Source organism: Rutidosis leptorrhynchoides, chromosome 9 (genome assembly GCF_046630445.1).
Source record: "Rutidosis leptorrhynchoides isolate AG116_Rl617_1_P2 chromosome 9, CSIRO_AGI_Rlap_v1, whole genome shotgun sequence".
NCBI lineage: Eukaryota > Viridiplantae > Streptophyta > Magnoliopsida > Asterales > Asteraceae > Rutidosis > Rutidosis leptorrhynchoides.
Window position 1 is genome coordinate 271,752,576 of NC_092341.1, and position 14,687 is coordinate 271,767,262.

Sequence of the window (14,687 nt, forward strand, 5' to 3'; positions counted from 1 at the left end):
CGTTCGTGAGAAAGTGGAAGAAGGAACCGTGGATATGCAGAAAATTCATACTGATAAAAATGTGGCTGATTTTCTAACAAAGTCAATCAATCGTGACATGTTTATTTGGTGCCGTTCCTCATGCGGCCTAGCAGAGACGTAAGCAACATCATTGGCAAGGAAGGATTATCGTGTGAAGATTTATTGGGCTTCAATCAAATCTTCAAGTGGGAGATCGTTGAAATATTGAATGGTTGGTAAATGGTTGATATAGTCAAACATCACATGTATATTGTGGTAATATGATATTGGTTGGTGCCTACAATTTGTAGACAATTTTGACAGGCCAAACTCCACCAACCCCAATTCTAGTAGTATAAATAAGAGCTTTAAGCAAGCTCATTTCTCATCCCAAAATCACAAGTGTTCTTGTGTACTAAAAGAGAGTTAATAGAGAGTTAAAGTGTTAACTCCTAATTACAAGAGATATAAAGATTAGTGTGTATCCTTGTAATTGGAGAGAAGTGTAATTCCTATTATTCTTATTAGTGAAACGTTTCTTTCCTTACCCGTGGTTTTTACTCTATTGGGGTTTTCCACGTTAAATCTCGGTGTCTCTTTATTGTCGCTATTTCAATTATTACTAGCAGTTTGCTATAATTCGGTGTCGCTTTTCTCAACAGTAAATCTCCTTATTTCTCCCCGATATCTCGTTTTTAGAAGAAAACCGAGACGAGATGTCCATCTCCCGAGTCAACGGGATCAAACTTGCTCAAAGCCACGATTTCTCGGATTTTCTTGCACATTTTTCGAATTTTCTCGTAAAATCTTGGAATTTCTCGGGTTTTCTCAATCATTTCTCGGATTTTTTTTTGTAAAATCTAGTAATAATATATATAAATATACATATATTTATTTCTATATATAAATTTATATTAAAAACACTAAAAAGTCAACCTAAGTAAACATCCGAGATCACCCAAGATTTTTTCGAGATGCCGCCCTAAAAATGTCCAAATGAGATCTCCTCCCCAAGAATCCGAGTTCTTCAACCTTGGCCAGCGCACGCGTTAGTTTATATTGTAAGTGTGTGCTAGGGTTTATATATGTAAGCATGCCATAAGCATTTGTACTCCATATATAAATTGAAGCTGGAAATATGGAATGTAACTGCAATACAATACTTCCAGCTACTACCATAAATGGTATGTGAATTTGGTATAAGAATAGAGCTTAGAATAGTAATTCGCAATTACAGCTGATTTAACATCTTAATACAATGATACACAAACACTAAAATTTGACAAGACAAAAAAACAAGGGCAAACCGTCGAACTTTAACATAATATAAAAATTTTGTCTTCGTGGGCGTATCACCCCGATTACCGCAACATAGAACTGCCCCTGCATACAACGTGTAGACAAATAACGTTATCTTCGAGTCCGAGCATCGACAAAAGTATAGGGCGTGTGTGAGTTTGCTATTAAACCATGAGGTGGTAGCCGAATGGCGATTCTGACTTTCCTACTGAAGTAGAAAGGAAGGTCAGCAGTTCGAATCCATAGAGTATCAAAAAGCCCCTCATGGCCACAAAGGTTCACCATGCACAACTCCGACAACTTTCAAAGCTGGTTGTAGCCTTGAGATTAATCTGCTCGCAAATCGAGTTGGAACTCGGTCCGAAAGGGAACCAAAAAAAGGTTTACTGTTATGAGATACATTTATGACTGCAGAATATCCATATTTTACTTGGAAAGATATATTTATTTATGAACTGAATATTACATTGACATAAAATGAATAATGACATACAATATTACATGAGGTTGCACTAATGCAAGAGCAAGACAATAAAAAACATGGGGATATATGACACTAAAAATATCTACAGAGATGACAATCAATGTTGCATGGATAATGCCATGCATAATATTGCTATAAACTCACCTACACTAATTGTGAACCGAATGTCCAGCTCCTGGGCTATGGCCGGGTGCTGTTGGCCTGAAGTCATCAACACCGTGTGGTGGGGGTGGCTGAGACGACCCGACTGAATTGTCACTTGGTGGTGTTGGTGTCATAGGTTTTGTAACTAATGCTTCACTTGCATACGTTGTTTCAAGCTTCATACCGTTTACAATAGTTTCTTTTGATAGTTTAGTTTTGTAAATATGGTGTTTCAAATACCTTCCCTCAACACACTGCATCTGAATGTTGATAGTCAGAGTGAGGGTGAAAACAACCAGAGCTAATTTTGTTATATCCATGGATTTTGTATCTGTATATGTGTGAAAATTTAGTGATATGAAGGTGTAAAAATGCTTAATATTAGCAGGATGTAATGCATATGTTATTGGTGCCTACCTTGCTATTTATAGAGGCAAACCAACCTCAAGAGTCAAGAGTGGGAGATGCATTAAAGAAATCAAAATGCGATAATTTATTCTAAATACAATTACTAAAGAATTATGAAAGTGATAATTTATTCGTTTTTGATTATATTGTTTTGTCGTCTTTTAATTGGATTTTTTCGAGATACCATAAGTCCTCACTTAACTGGACTACGTGGTTACACTCGCCTTTGTATTCCTTGTAACTTTTCCTTAGCTTCTAGCTAAGTTTTTTTTTATATATATTGCCGTTCCAAAAAAAAAAAAAATAATAAAAAAATTATGAAAGTTGGGTTGATCTATTTGTAGAATGTTGAGAATAGTTGTATTTTTGAGGATTCTTATCATTCAAGTGCATCCATATTGGAAAAATGCAGTACCGTTTTGGGATCTTCAAAACTAATTCCACTTGCAGATAAAAAAAAATCTTGTTACAGTTTACTAATGTTATAGTCCAACTCATGATTCATGTCGTTTTGACTTTTTTACAACTGTATAACCCCAACTGTCATAAACTGGTTGGTATGCCAAATCAGGCTTTATATTAACAAAATCCAAGTAGGCCATAGCTGCAGACACATTTGTTACTCTTAAGTATGCAAGATTCACAATGGCTCGTATTTAAATGCAGTTGTAGTAATAAATCCTTATTCAAGTTGTATAAAACAGTTGATGGAGAAAGGTGGCCACTTTATTATATTTCTCACCCTTCTGATTGCTTTTCAAAAAAACAAAAAATAATGAAAAAATAAAAATCTCACCTTTTTGAAGATTCAGGGAGAGGCTAGTAATTGAATTTGCTAACCTCCATTGACAGTGACACTGATTTGGTCAACGCTAGAAGCTTTCCACTTTATGTATGACCCTTTTGGGCTTTTGGCCCATTAATTTATTATTATAAAATTTTTAAAAATAGTTCTTTTCTAAAGATAGCAGCCAATTAACAATTTTTCCATTAGCAGATGCTACATGATATAATGGAAATAATTTGAGGCCACAAATTCTAAAAATATATATATAGGTATTTGATTTTTACAATACAACTATTTGTCAAATAAACTTTGTATAGCTACATAGTACTGAGGAAGCATTCTTTTATGTATTGGTGCTTATTGTTTGACTAATTGTTAGTGAAGGTCATGTTCAGCCACTAAAACCATCTTTACAAAAGTTGCTTTGGACCAGTCTGCCAGACTATACAGAACTTTTCCACTCACTCATTCTTGCCAAATAGAAGTTTGTTACAAACTGCAACCTACTTACAGGTCATAAAATAATCAAAACTTTCAACTTGACTAGTTAAGCTACATTTTCAAATAAGCAGAAGGTTAGGTGTTTAACCGAGCTGGTTTAATGACAGCTTGTGTGCCACTTGAGAAAAAGCTTAAACGCCATTATTTGTGCCTAGTTTTCTATCATTCAGTTTGATCGGTTTCGGCTCTATTCAACCAATGATCAAGAAAGTATTATTTTTGTAATGTACATTAATAGCATCTTGTGCAAGGGACAAGTATGCACTGTGTGTACATGTATTACATAGATATTAATGAAATGATACAAGAAAACTGAAATATCTTAGGCATATAATAGTTACACAAGCTTCAATGCATTCTTTCTTCAGATATATGTACGCGATATATGTATGCGTTTAGTACTTACAAATCAATTACAAAAGTACAGGGAAAACTAGCAAAACGGGCAGTTTCACCTTTTGATTCAGTAGGGGAAGCTTAAAAAAAAACTAGGAAAAAAATCAAAGAAAACAAAAAGCATGTTTGATTAGAAGCTTATCAGTTATTTGGACTTGCAACAAATGGCGTAAGCTAGCGAAATACTAACATATAAGAATACCTAAACTACGAAAACATATGTTACAATTACAACAAGAGCAAAACCTCTGTTTTCTTTCATTTGTTGATCCTTCGGTGGACGAATCAGTTGAATCAATCGTTATTTACAAAGTAGATGATGAATCAGTAGTCTGCTTCAAGAAATTTCTGATAAGTTGTTCCATAAAGAGTCTTATTAACATCATCCCAGTTCTTAATATGTTCCGATAACGATCCTTTATGTATCTTTACTTGCTGACTGGTCAGTTTCATATGCGGGAGCTTCAAAAAATCTTGAACTTCTGTCAGTTTCTGCAACAACCATTGTTTTTTTTTTTAAAAAGGGACATAGTTCCATATAGTGAACAACAACAATAGTTCAACTAGATAAGACCTTGTGCATTAATAGTTGTAATTAATAGTTGTACTTACAGAAGAATTTTTAATGAGATCCTCATAGTAAAGAATAATATGCCTGGTACTATTGAAGTACTCAAGTGCTTTCATGGCTGTTGCTTCCATAGTTCTTAAATCCGATTCGAGTGATGCTACGTTGATTAACGGCTTATATTTAGAAAGTGCTGAAGCCTATAAACAAAATTAGGATCATTTATTTTCTTTGGGTTAGGTATGCACTAAAAAATCTTGTTTTTAAGGGTATGAAAATATTTTAAAAATCGGGAAAAACGAAGTAATAAGAAGAGTGATAGGAATAGGACCTCTTCGTGTGAGTGGACATGAGACATATGTACACCGTTTAAAACTTTGGCATTTTTATCATATGAATTTGCAAGAACAGAAACCAATCTTCGAAGCATGTTTTTTCTTAAGAGAAATATTACAGACACCCCTTTATCATTGAAGTAGTCTACTATTTCTTTAGGGTGCTCCATCAAACCCTGAATTCATATTCATATAAAATTTTATAACATGACTTTTCTAAAATTTAAAATGTAAAAAAACACCAATTTAAGAAAAATATAAACCTGATTAAGCATCCATTTGAAGCCAATTGCAGCAGAACATTCGTTCTTGGATGAACTAGTAAACCAATCCAAGTTGTAAACTTTATCAAGCGTTTTAATAATCGAGGTAACGTTGTTTCTCCTACTAATTGGGCCAAAAATTTCTCCATTGGAGCTAACATTAATATGACTATTCAATAAAGTTTCAAACCAACCGCTTCCTGATCTTTGCATCGACAAAATCGCAAACAAACGCACGGGGTTTTCAGCACATTCTGACCTGTCATTACAGACTAAAAAATATATAAACGTGCACTACAAATAGGGGATAAAAAGTACTCGAATGATATTTTAGTATTTTACCTGTTAAAAGTTTTGGGATTTGGGTAATGCAAGAAAGGGATTTTGGACCGATCTATGAGGGAAGTGTAACAAGGGCGTTCGATCACTTCAATTTCTAGAAATGTGTTGTTGGTTTGAATGTTTATTTGTTTAAAACAAATAGAACATATGTAAACACCAAACACCATTGAAAATGCTAATACAATCAGTCTTAATACCACTGAAGTCTTCTTTGGAGGCCTGATAATGACTGCATCCTGTAAATCATAAATATTAAATAATGATCTCATAATTGCAATGTATTAAGCTATGATTAATATTACTCCTTACTACTATTTAGTAGATAAATTAATTGCATAACTTCATAAAGTGAAGAGTTAATATAAAGCATCAGAAACATAGATTATTATTTTTTAGAGATACAGCATTTAAGTTAAATTAAAGCATAATTGAGCATTCAAATCCATTTGATATCTAGTTTTCAGATTTTGGCCAAGAAACTAGATCAACAAAATGTTGAAACTCATACTGAAAACTCAATTTGGGGAATGCAAAAATAAGTAAAACTAAAAGAAAAACACACTAGGAGAGGTTCAAGAACAGAACTAATAGAATCGAAAAGGTTACATATAATGGGCTAAAAATCAAAACTTTATCCCATTAGTTAAACATAAGTCGCATGCAATCCAAACCCATTTGATTTAATGGATAATTTTTTTAGTACAAATAGTTTATAATGAAAAATCTATTTTTTCACAAGAAAATAAGGTCATCAACGCTTAATATCAGGAAAAAAGTATAGAAAAGATTGAACTTTATACAGAAAACAAAACCATTTCACAAATAAAATTTCTTCAAAAACTTATCAGATGGGTTAAACATAACTCTGACATTCAATCCATACACTCATTTATTGAAAATTTTCATATAAAATATATATAATTATGATTCATTCTTAAAGTAACAAACTTTAGCAGATTACATGAAGGATTTAGAACATAAGTACTGCAAATGAAACCCATTTTGATTTACAAACAAACTTAAATTCATAACTACCTTAGTGAAGAAAACAATAGTTTCAGCCATGAAAGTGAATTCACAAACTCTTGTTTTGTTCACTTGATCATCTTTTCAAGTAACATTAAATCTTGGAAACTGTGAGTAAACATCACTGAGTTGGATCTTGAAAAAATCGATTCATTGAGGAATTTTAACAAACAGTTGGTGGGTGTGCCCCTATTTCTAGACTTAATTGATTTTTTAAGTTAACAATGTTGTTTTTTAGCATAACGCATACGGCAAAATGTAGAAATTTGGCACAAATGGAGCGTTTAAGACGCAAGATTTTGAATATTTTGACTTTTTTAGTTGGGGAAATTTTCGTGATACGACCGATTACCGTGTTTTAATGCGACTGTTGTTGAATTGATTAATATTTTTATTTTTATTTTTATTTATTTATTTACAATTACTGTACTACTTATGTTACTCCGTATTTACTAACGTTTAGAAATGCCCCTTGAGGTTATATGATGTTTACAGTTTCTATCCTTCTCATTATTTTCTTACGTCGTTCAAAGATGTGTAAATGTTGTAATCATGTAGATGTAGTTTATCACGACTCGCAGAACGTGATATGCATAGTTTACTAGTTTGGTGATTCGTAAAATTACGAGTATGTTTAAGAAAAATATAAAAAAAAGTAATTAAGTAGTATTTAATCAAATATAAATTATCTTTAAAAGTTAATTTATAGAAGTTTTAATTTTAATTCAAAAAACAAAATTATTAATAAGAACAACAAACAAACACATAAACCCGAAAGCAACCCCATTTTGAAGTTGCACCGAGAAACACGAACAAACTTCAAACAATTACATGACACGAATATGAACAAGGGGTGCAAAGGATGCAACCCAAGAACCTTGTGTTGCAGACTTGCAACTCATTGGTAGTGGTCTGCCCCTTTTAGCGAGAGGTCAAGAGTGATTTGCCCCTTAACCTTTGAATTCTACCGAAGGGTTCCTTCCACACATCGCGTTGCGGGGCAGTGGGGAGTGGGTTTTGCCGCTCATGTCCTCGGATTTGGCCGGGTTTTCTCCTAGACATCAGTTGGGGGCGGGTTATGCAACTGCAGGAGATGAACGCGTGAGTTCTTTAGTCCCCCTGGATGATCCCAAACTGATGTTAAAAAAAGAAGAAGAAAACACTAAGTTTGCGTGAGGCAATATCCGGATTAGTGAGCCAAACTTTCTACCACTCGATCTTTGAAAAATCCATTCGAAAGACTTGAGATGTATTACAACCGGGGCATTTCAATGTTTATTACAAAACACCGTAGTATTCCGGTTTTCCAAATAAGATACACACAATTCCAACAAGTTGCTTGCCAAACCAAATTTTCCCGACTTGTACGATTACAAAAACAACCATTTTGAATATCTCGTTTAAGCTCCGCGTATTGAAAGTGTGACGACCCGAAAATTTTCGACCAAATTTAAACTTAATCTTTATATAATTCCAACTTGATAAGCAATGAATTTTAATAAATCTTGAACCTCCGGAAAGAGTTTTACACAAGCTTTTGGTCACCCTTTTATTCCGACGATTCACGAACGTCATAACTTGATTTAATTGTTTAATTGTTTAATTATTGTGTATATATATGGATTTATATATATTTAACTTGAAAATATGATAATTAAATATCTCATTAAGTATATTAACAAAGTATTATATATATATTTTTATACTACTAATTTAAAGAGTTTTCAAACAATATATATATTACTATTTAAACGACGTAATTAACTTATGTTAAAACGTATTTACATATAATGTATTACGAGTGTAAATACATCCTTACAAGTATTGAATACACTTTATAATATACCAATACATATAAATGATAGCTATACTCGTATTTTCGTTAAACTTCCTCAAGAATTCTACTCGCATTCATACGGTATTTTTACCCGTATTATACACAGCTTCTAGAAGTATTTACTATTGGTATATACCAATATAAATCTGCAATTATTTGTGTAATATGTCATCCATGACCTAATCAATTTAATATGTCATGCATGACTTAATACAATTTAACTTATCTTAGATATTTTCACTAAAAGCCAAAATTATAAGCTTATAAATAAGGATCATTTTTACTCCACATTTTCTTAAACTAAAAACACACACTTGAATGCTCTCATATCATACTTTAATCTCAGCAACTTTCCTCTTCATAATCAAGGTTCGTGAATCCAAGGACGACGGTCATATTTTTAATAAGTTGAAAACTTATTATTAATATACTTTTACTACTGTGAGTATATAGTCCCATTTTTAAACTCTAAAAATATTTTGGGATGAGAATACATGCATTTTATGTTTTATGCCATGGACACAAGTACTTAAAATATATTCTACGTTGAGTTGTACCACATTGCATATCTTCCCTAATAGCTTGGTAACTAATATTTACATGTTGTAAGAACATGTAAGCGCGAATCCTATTGATAGATCTATCGGGTTTGACAACCCCAACCGGGCTAGTCGCTCTAGTATCGTAAACGGTTGCATAGTACTTCTTTTTTACTACACTTGGTACAGTGTAGGGAGATTTCATAATAAAGGGAATATGCCACATTAATGGTTAAGTATGGTTACTGATAATGCTAAAAACGAACATATATTTCATAGCATTATTCCTCAAGAAAGACAAGCTTTTAGTTGCAATTGTTCTATTTACAAGTGATATTCGTTTAAATAATAAAAGGTGAAGACAAAAGACAAATTTGACGAATTGAAGACGCAAACGACCAAAAAGCTCAAAAGTACAAAAGACAATCAAAGAGGTTCCAATTATTGATAAGAAACGTCTCGAAATTACAAGAGTACAAGATTCAAAACGCAAAGTACAAAATATAAAATTGTACGCAAGGACGTTCGAAAATCCGGAACCGGGACCAGAGTCAACTCTCAACGCTCGACGCAACGGACTAAAAATTACAAGTTAACTATGTATATAAATATAATATAATATATAATTAATTATATTAATTATATATATATATATATTATATTTATAAATAAATCGTCGGCAAGAAAGACTCCAAAAGCTGGTGAGCTGTATTTACAAACTCCGCGACTCGCGGAGTTTGAAGGCCAAAAGGGCCGCGAGTCGCGGAGCCCCAATTTCTGAAACTCCCTATAAAAGCAACCGAATTCTGATCGCAAAAAACTATCTTTTTTCCTTCTTCTCTCAATATATACGTAAATATTTATATTTATATTTTAATTTTAATTTTAATTTTAATTATAATTCTAATAATAAAGGTATGTTAGCGAATATTGTAAGGGTGTAAGTCGAAATTCTGTCCGTGTAACGCTACGCTATTTTTAATCATCGTAAGTTATGTTCAACCTTTTTAATTTAATGTCTCGTAGCTAAGTTATTATTATGCTTATTTAATCCGAAGTAATCATGATGTTGGGCTAATTACTAAAATTGGGTAATTGGGCTTTGTACCATAATTGGGGTTTGGATAAAAGAATGACACTTGTGGAAATTAGACTATGAGTTATTAATGGGTTTTATATTAATTAAACAATACCTTGTTAATTTAATATACAAACTTATAATTCGACGTATTTATATATAACCACATACGCTTGACTGGGTACGGTGGGCGGGATATCTATAAATACCAATAATTATTCATTTTACCGGATACGGAACTGGATTAATAGTTAATAGACTTGTTGAAACAGGGGTGAATTACATTCAAGGGTAATTGGTGTAATTGTTAACAAAGTAGTAAAACCTTGGTTTACACGCAGTCGATAACCTGGTGTATTCATTAAACAAAGTATTAAAACCTTGTTACAATTCGAATCCCCAATTAGTTGGAATATTTGACTTCGGGAATAAGAATAATTTGACGAAGGCTTTCGCTCTTTATATTTATGACTGATGGACTATTATGGACAAATCCGTATGGACATATTAAATAATCCAGGACAAAGGACAATTAACCCATGGGCATAAAACTAAAATCAACACGTCAAACATCATGATTATGGAAGTTTAAATAAGCATAATTCTTTTATTTCATATTTAATTTCCTTTATTTTATATTTAATTGCACTTCTAATTATCGCATTTTTATTGTTATTGTATTTAATTACACTTTTAATTATCGTACTTTTTAATTATCGCAAGTTTATTTTATCGCATTTTTATTAATCGCAATTTCATTATCGTTATTTACTTTACGCTTTAATTTAAGTCTTGTATTTATTTTTAATATTTTACATTTAGTTTTAACTGCGACTAAAGTTTTAAAATCGACAAACCGGTCATTAAACGGTAAAAACCCCCCCTTTATAATAATAATATTACTTATATATATATTTGTATTTTTATAAAAGTAAACTAATATAGCGTTAAGCTTTGTTTAAAAAGATTCCCTGTGGAACGAACCGGACTTACTAAAAACTACACTACTGTACGATTAGGTACACTGCCTATAAGTGTTGTAGCAAGGTTTAAGTATATCCATTCTTTAAATAAATAAATATCTTGTGTAAAAATGTATCGTATTTAATAGTATTTCCTAGTAAAAATATAGCTATTTTATATACTACTCTGCTAAAACATCAAGTTATTTTTGGCGCCGCTGCCGGGGAACTCTTAAACGCCGGAAGCGCAACGCTAATATAAAAAAAAAAAGATTTTTTAGTTTACTTTTATTAAAATTCGTTTTTATAAAAATACGTTTTAAATATTCGAAAATATAAAAAGAAAAAAAACAAAAATATAAGTATTTTTTAGAAGTTTGATAAATATTTAAGTTTTATAAAGTTTCTTTAGTTTGTAAAAATATAAGTTTTATTTAATTTATTTTATAAATATATTTTATACATATAAAAGACAGAAAACAAAATAATATAAATATATATAAATCTATTTTTTTTTAGATTGTTATAAAGTATTTTATTTTTATCTTAGTTATTAAAGATAAGTTTTATTTAAATTATATAAATATTTTAATTAGATTTTAAAACAGAAAATATAAAAACAGAAAATAGAAAATAAAAAAAAAACGCGTAAAATAAAAAACTGTTCCAGAGTTGAAAACTGGAACCCCGCGACTCGCGGGGTTTGCTGCATCGAATACCGCGACTCGCGGAGATACTCTAACACGCGACAGAACCCTAATTCTGCATTTATTACGGGTAATTATTAATTATTATAATTATTAACCCTAATTATTATTATTATTATAATTAGTTTTATTTTAAAGTTTTACTTTTTATTTAATTTATATTTTAGTTAAATTAGTTTAATTAAATTGTAAAATTAATAGTTTTATAAAATAAATAATATAAAAATAATATTTTTATAAAAAAATTGTACTTTTTACAACTTTTTGTATATTTTTATATTTTGTCCCTTTTTAATCGTTTTAGCGTAATATTTGTATTTTTAGCTCATATTTAGTTTTAAACTTAGTTTTTGCCATAGTTATTTTTACTTCTAGATTTTTAGGCTTTGCCGTAGAATTCCTTAAGTGCTTTTTCTTTAGACTAAGATTTAGGTACTTTAGAATTTTGCGACGCCTTTTTAAGTTTTAGTTTCTTTTTTAAGTTATTTACATTTGGGTTTTAGTTTTTCCTGTAAGCTTTAATATTTTTAGACGACTTTTTCCTATGTATCAATTATCATTCCAATTAGTAATCTCAATTTGCGATTATAATTTTAAGTTAGTTATAGTAATAAGGTTAGGTTAGTCAAGTGTTTTTAAGTTTTATAAGTTTCTTTTATTTTTCTGTCACCTTTTATTTTTCAATTATTTTTCTTTTTCGACCTTTTTCGACGAACTCTTTTTCTTTCTTATTTCTCGCTATTCTAGTTTTAGGACATAGATTTTTATTCTACTTCTTATCTAAATTTCTTAAAATTACGAAAATTTATTTTAAGTGGTTAAATTGATAGACATCAAAATTTTCTGGTTCGTAGTAATAGTTGGATTTGTACGTGGACCGGGTTATTGGAGCCAAACAGTCCTCAATTATATTGAGACCAAACGAATCCTGCCCCTCTGCTGCATCTTTTGGCTATTCGAAACGTGGGCAAAATCAGAAAAGTCTATTGATTGGATAACTTATTATAATTTTTCTTTCCTTTTAAAAACTAATAGGATATTCAGTAAATGCACCGAGCAAGACGTTCACCACCTTTTGTACGTTCACCACCTGTAACTAGATCAAGACATTTAGCAAATATTACTGCCGTTGATTTTTCTTTAGAATCGTCATCCAGTCGACCAATTACTCCAGTTCAAATTTCCGATAATCCATTTTTTGAACCCGACCTCACAATTGAGAATCCGGAGAATATTCAGGAACGGTTCGTAGATCCTGAACCACTAAACTTTCCTCCGGAACCACCAATCATTCAAACAGAGATTGTTGAGGAACGAACCATTAAATCAGAATCCTCTAGTGATTCCGATTCAACAAATTCAATTATGGAGAATCTGGAACCTTCAAGTATGGAAGACCGAATGAGAGCTAAACGCACTGGCCAAGGTCACGCAATTACTCATCCATACATTAATTCGCCAGATTATGAAATCAAAGGACAAATTCTACACATGGTGACTAATCAATGCCAATTTAGTGGTGCGCCGAAGGAAGATCCAAATGAACATTTACGTACCTTTAATAGGATCTGCACACTATTTAAAATCCGAGAAGTGGAGGATGAACAGATATATCTCATGTTATTTCCCTGGACTTTAAAGGGAGATGCCAAAGATTGGTTGGAATCGTTACCTGAAGGGGCGATTGATACATGAGACGTTTTAGTTGAAAATTTTCTTAAACAATTCTTTCCTGCATCTAAAGCCATAAGACTTCAAGCAGAAATTATTACGTTTACACAGAAACCAAATGAAACTCTATATGAGGCGTGGACAAGATATGGAAAGTTATTAAGAGGATGTCCGCAACATGGTTTAGATACCTGTCAAATAGTACAAATATTCTACCAAGGATGCGACATCACTACAAGGAAAGACATAGATATAGCAGCTGGTGGTTCTATTATGAAGAAAACCGAAACTGATGCTTACAAAATTATTGATAACACTGCTTCCCACTCATATGAGTGGCACCAAGAAAAAGATATCGTTAGATCATCTAAAGCAGCTAGAGCCGATTCTAGCCATGACTTAGATTCCATTTCCGCAAAGATAGATGCTGTGGAGAGACGAATGGAAAAGATGACTAAGGATATTCACTCAATACGAATTAGTTGTGAGCAGTGTGGAGGACCACATTTGACAAAAGATTGTCTTAGTATTGAATTAACAATGGAACAAAGAGAGAATATTTCATACATAAACCAAAGGCCTGGAAATAATTATTAGAATAATTATCAACCGCCAAGACCGATTTACAATCAAAACCAGAACTATAACAGAAATATTCCATACAATAACCAACAAGGTCCTAGCAATCAACAAGTATCCAATAATAATTACAATCAGCAAAGACCTAATTTTCAAAACAAACCACCACAACAAACCGATGATAAAAAGCCGAATTTAGAAGATATGATGACGAAGCTAGTTGAAACTCAAACGCAGTTTTTCACATCTCAAAAACAAACTAATGAACAAAATGCTCAAGCATTTAAAAATCAACAAGCTTCTATTCAAAATCTGGAACAAGAAGTAAGTAACCTAGCAAGGTTAATAGGTGAAAGAAAACCGGAAAGTCTACCTAGTGATACAAATGCTAACCCCCGGAATGAAACAGCTAAAGCTATTACCACAAGAAGTGGTACAACACTTAAACCACCTGAAATACCTGTAACTTCTGATGAAGTTATTCCTACTCCACAAGAACCACAACCTGATCAAGATAAGGAAAAAGAACCGGTAGTTGAAAAGGTTAATGAAGATAACACAGTTAAGGCTAAACCTTATGTTAAACCATACCAACCACCACTTCCTTACCCGAGTAAAATGAAGAAAGAGAAACTTGAAGCCGAGCAATCCAAATTCTTGGATATGTTTAAACAGATAAATGTAAATCTTCCTTTCATTGATGTGATTTCAGGAATGCCTAGATATGCTAAATTCTTGAAAGATCTAATCTCAAATAGAAA

General features: G+C 31.9%; 1 protein-coding gene across 1 annotated transcript; it reads right to left on the minus strand.

Annotated features, from left to right (window-relative positions):
- Positions 1-4,128: 4,128 nt before the first annotated feature.
- On the minus strand, positions 4,129-6,873 carry LOC139866965 (uncharacterized). The gene is made up of 6 exons (XM_071855269.1): positions 6,563-6,873; positions 5,528-5,763; positions 5,186-5,444; positions 4,919-5,098; positions 4,632-4,787; positions 4,129-4,511 (listed from the first exon to the last, which is right to left on the minus strand). Exons 1-6 carry the CDS (start codon positions 6,590-6,592, stop codon positions 4,344-4,346), a joined length of 1,029 nt encoding a protein of 342 aa, XP_071711370.1. The 5' UTR covers positions 6,593-6,873; the 3' UTR covers positions 4,129-4,343.
- Between the last annotated feature and the right edge of the window lie 7,814 nt (positions 6,874-14,687).